General features: G+C 43.9%; 1 protein-coding gene across 1 annotated transcript; it reads left to right on the plus strand.

Annotated features, from left to right (window-relative positions):
* Positions 1 to 919: 919 nt before the first annotated feature.
* LOC102439797 (putative tripartite motif-containing protein 75) lies at positions 920 to 2,326 on the plus strand. Its single transcript, XM_006081998.1, has one exon. The coding sequence runs from the start codon at positions 920 to 922 to the stop codon at positions 2,324 to 2,326; it is 1,407 nt and encodes a 468-aa protein (XP_006082060.1).
* Positions 2,327 to 4,616: the final 2,290 nt, after the last annotated feature.

The raw sequence follows: 4,616 nt of genomic DNA on the forward strand, positions 1-4,616 counted from the left end.
TGTGTTGACTGCACTTACTTAATAGGCTGGCAGACACTCAGAGTACAAGCAGGTGGCCCCAAATCTCTCAGTCCCTAAAGGAAACCCCGAGACCTGGCCAGTATTTTAGTCATTCAACAGCTGTAGCCAGGGCAGCTGCACAGAAACCAAGGTTACATGCAGGTTATGGTAATGGGGAATTAAGATCTTCCAAATGGCCGAAACCGGTTTGGCTCAGTGGATAGAGCGTCGGCCTGCGGACTGAAGGGTCCCAGGTTTGATTGCGGTCAAGGGCATGTACCTGGGTTGCGGGCACATCCCCAGTGGGGGATGTGCAGGAGGCAGCTGATTGATGTTTCTAACTCTCTATCTCTCTCCCTTCTTCTCTGTAAAAAAATCAATAAAATATATTAAAAAAAAAAAAAAGATCTTCCAAATGTGTGTTAATTTGCAGCCTGAGTTGAAAAAATTCATGATACTGCCTTTTAATAGGTGACTATATAATAGGTGACTAAAGCTGAAACTTAGCCCAGGGACAGAGAATCTAGCAGCAAACATTCTCACACTTTTGCAGTTCCATGCAGACCACAGTGGTTAATGTGGGGCTGTGGAAAAGAAAGCAATGGTTCCCTTAAAGGTGGCAGCTAACAAGGCAGGGCTACTAGACAAATAGTAAGTAGTTTTATTTGTGTTTTTTTTTTTTTTTACATGAAACTGTATTTTCTCATCCCCAGCAACCAATCGGTACTGAAAAGTCATCGTTGCTCCCTGATCAGGAAAATTGCTGAACTTGGATTTATATCCTCTGAGCTGCCAAGGACAGTAGTCCTCCAAGTACTTTGATTGGCTGCAGGTGGCCAGTGGAGCTCCTCTGGGCACCTACCTCTGTAGCTAAGGACCTCACAGGACACCAGCGGCTGACCTTAATTGACCAAGAGAAATGGCAGGTGAAGGAGCTGTGGCAAAACTCCTTACAGAAATCAACTGTCCCATCTGCCTGGATATCCTGCGAGACCCTGTCACCATCGAATGTGGGCACAACTTCTGTCGCTTCTGCATCCAGCAGTCCTGGGCTGATGTGCAGGACAGGTTCCCTTGCCCTTTGTGCCGTCACCCATGCAAAGAGAGGCACCTGTGGAGCAACACCCAGCTGGGAAGGATGGTTGACATGGCCAAGCACCTCCAGATCAGAGTGGCCAAGATGAAGCAGCAGGAACAGAAGCGCTTGTGTGAGAAGCACAACCAGGCCCTGACCCTCTTCTGTGAGGATGACCTAAAGTTGTTGTGTCCCCTGTGCACTCAGCCCCCTGACCACCAGGGCCACCACGTGAGGCCCGTGGAGGAGGCTGCCTCTCATCACAGGCAAAAGCTCAGAAGTTACATTGAGCCCCTGAAGAAGCAGCTCGCAGACCTTCAGGAACTATTAGCCACTCAAGACAGGCAACAATCAGAACTGAGAGGAAAGGTGGAAAAGCAGAGAGCGAAGTTAGCCTCTGAATATGAGAGTGTGTTAGCATCCATAGAGTGTGAGCAAGCGGCAGTTCACTCAAGGCTAGCTGCACAAGAGAAGCACATTCTACAGAATCTCACTGCAAACAAAGCTGCATTTTCAGACCACATTTCCAAACTTAGAGCTCTACGAAAGGAGATGGCAGAGACGAGTGTGGTGTCAGATGTGAAATTGCTGATGAACATCAAGGGTGTCCTCGCCCGTTGTGATAACCTAGAACCTCCACGTGTCTATTGCTTGGAGTATAAGAGAGAAGAATTCAGTCTTCCTCCACAGTGTTCGGCCCTGCTGCAAATCATGCAGACATTTAGAGAAGAAGTTACTCTGGATCCCGAAACTGCACATCCTCATCTGGTTGTGTCTGAGGATAAAAAGTCTGTGACATTTGTGAGGAAAAAGCAAAGAGTTCATAAAAATCCGAAGGGAGTTGCAGACTACCCAGTTGTCCTGGGTTCTGAAAGGTTTGACCGTGGCCGACATTACTGGGAGGTCCAGGTGGATGACAAGCCTGAGTGGGCCGTGGGGGTCTGTAAAGACACCCTTTCCAAGAAGAGAAAGCAGCCCCTGCTCAGACGAGAGAAGAGATTTTGGACGATTCAGCTGCAGGATGGTGACTATGTGGCTCGAGGGCCTGTTCCTGTCACCCTTGTGCTGCAGGAAATGCCCAGAGGGATTGGCATCTACCTGGACTATGAGATGGGTCACGTTTCCTTTTACAGTTTGAATGACATGTCTCACATCCATTCCTTCAGGGATACTTTTTCTGAGGTGCTAAAGCCTTACTTCTATGTCGGATGTGATCCCAAACCTCTTACCATCTGTGCTTTAAGAGATTAGGTAGGATAAACTGTCACTTTGCTTCATTTTCTTCCTGTGACTTATAGGCAGAAGGTATAATTTTTTTAAATCATACTTTACTTTTATTTTTATTTCATATCTATTTTAAATATTGTTGAAAGTATTACATAGGTCCCTGTGTAGGTAGAATTTTGTGCAACTATCAGTGATCTATCATCAAAATTGTTTTTTGTTTGATTGATTTTTAGAGAAGAAAAGAGAGAGAGATTAACATCAATGTGAGAGAGAATTATTTGTTGGTTGCCTCCAGAATGGATGGAGATTGGAGACTGAACCCTAATCCGGGTATGTGCCCTGAGTGGGAATCAAATCTGCCACCCTTTGGCGCATGGACGATGCTCCAACTCACTTAGCCACACTGGCCAGGGCTAGCACCAAAATTTTGTAAAAAGGCACTTCTGTGACTTCAACACTTGGGACTTTTCTCTCATTTTTTCTCCCCATTTATCTTTAAGAGCAACGTGAATGGGAACAAATGGAAGTGTGGAATATTTGGAATAATGATTGATCAATTCTTTCTGAAGTGTTTCTGAAATTTTAGGATTAGAATGTTTTTTGTCTATGTTTTAGGATGCAGCTCTATGCATAAGTTCCTTATACATTCCAAGTGGGAGAGACAATAGAATCATGGGGGGGGGGACTCAGTAATTTGCAATTATTTTATTTTTACATGTGTTGAGAGTAAGGTACTGATTGCTTCCAACTATTTTTTTAAATACATTTTGATAGATTTCAGAGAGGAAGGGAGAGAGAGATGGAAACATCAATCATGAAAGAATCATTGATTGGCTACCTCCTGCACACCCCCTACTCGAATCTAGTCTGCATCCCAGGCATATGCCTTTGACAGGAATCGAACCTGGGATTCTTCAGTCCACAGACAGATGTTCTATTCACTGAATCAAACCAAGCAGGTCTCTCCTCCCCACCCCCGCCCCGCCCCACTGGGATCGAGCCTGCAAGTAGGCATGTGCCCTTGACCAGGAATTGAATTGACAACTTCCTGGTTCATGGCATGATGTCCAACCAATTGAGCCACACCAGCCAGGCTAACCTTTCATTTCCTTGAGCCATTTTCTTGAGTATTATTATTATTGTATGTCCTTGAACCCTTAGAGATACGAATCATAATCTGTAATAGAAATATTTACTCTGTAATGTTACAAATATATTTTGGCACTTTCGTTTAAAGACAAACTTTTGACAGTGTTGTATGGCTTCGGGGTTTAAGGGAATATATATATAGCCTTCCTTCCTCAGAAATTAAATAAATATTTAAAATCTTCCTAAATGCCTTCAGTGTATTTTTATGCTTACACTTTAAAGGTGGGATTCAATATTACATGACACATGGAATATCAAGAATCAGAAGTAATAGCCAAGTCATCTATACAGATTAATTCCTTAAAAAAAAAAATCCTCACTGGAGGACATGTTTAGAGAGTTAAAGATAGGAAGAGAGAGAAAAGCAACGATCAGATGGAACCCACAACCCAGTTCCAACCGACCAGAATCAAACTGACAATCTCAAGGTGCACAGTCAACTGAGCCACTCTGCCGGGCTTTTTTCTTTTGTTAGATTAATACTTTCATGCTTAATACAACCAGCAGATTAAAAAAAAAGGAAATACAAGTGTAAAAATTAAACCATAACTTGAAGTATGTTACACTTCTCTGCCTAAGATACTCTAGTTGATCAAGGGCAAATGTGCCAAATGCTGTGATTAGGTTTATGCTAAATGTTCACAAGTCAGAAGGAAACCCAGGGGGCTGTTACCATCATTTGCTGGTATCCCTGACAGTCTGGGGAGTTTAGTAATCTTTTCCCTATTAGACTAGTGGAGCCTAGAAAGTCTCACTTGCAGTGTCTCACTGAAAAGCCTGTTCTTTCATCAACCTTAGATTGGGTGACAAGGGAGGCCTGAAAGAAGACCTCTGAGCCCAGCCGGTGGGCTCACTGGTTGAATATTGACTTATGAACCAGGAGGTCTCCAAGGCATGTCCAGCCCATCTTGCTCAGTCCCGATCAGCCGGACCCCAGCAGCAAGCTAACATACTGGTTGGAGCATCTGCCCCCTGGTTGTCAGTGCATGTCATAGTGAACAGTTGAGTGGCCTTAGCATATTATTAGCATATTATGGTTTCATTGGTTGAACAGACTACTGGACACATAGCATATTTGGCTTTTATTATATTGGATTATATAGGATATAATTAACATGGCAGCCGGTAGGGTGAGCTGGATGTGGGGAGGATCCACTGTGGTATT

The sequence above is a fragment of the Myotis lucifugus genome, unplaced genomic scaffold (genome assembly GCF_000147115.1).
Source record: "Myotis lucifugus unplaced genomic scaffold, Myoluc2.0 scaffold_1, whole genome shotgun sequence".
Lineage (NCBI taxonomy): Eukaryota > Metazoa > Chordata > Mammalia > Chiroptera > Vespertilionidae > Myotis > Myotis lucifugus.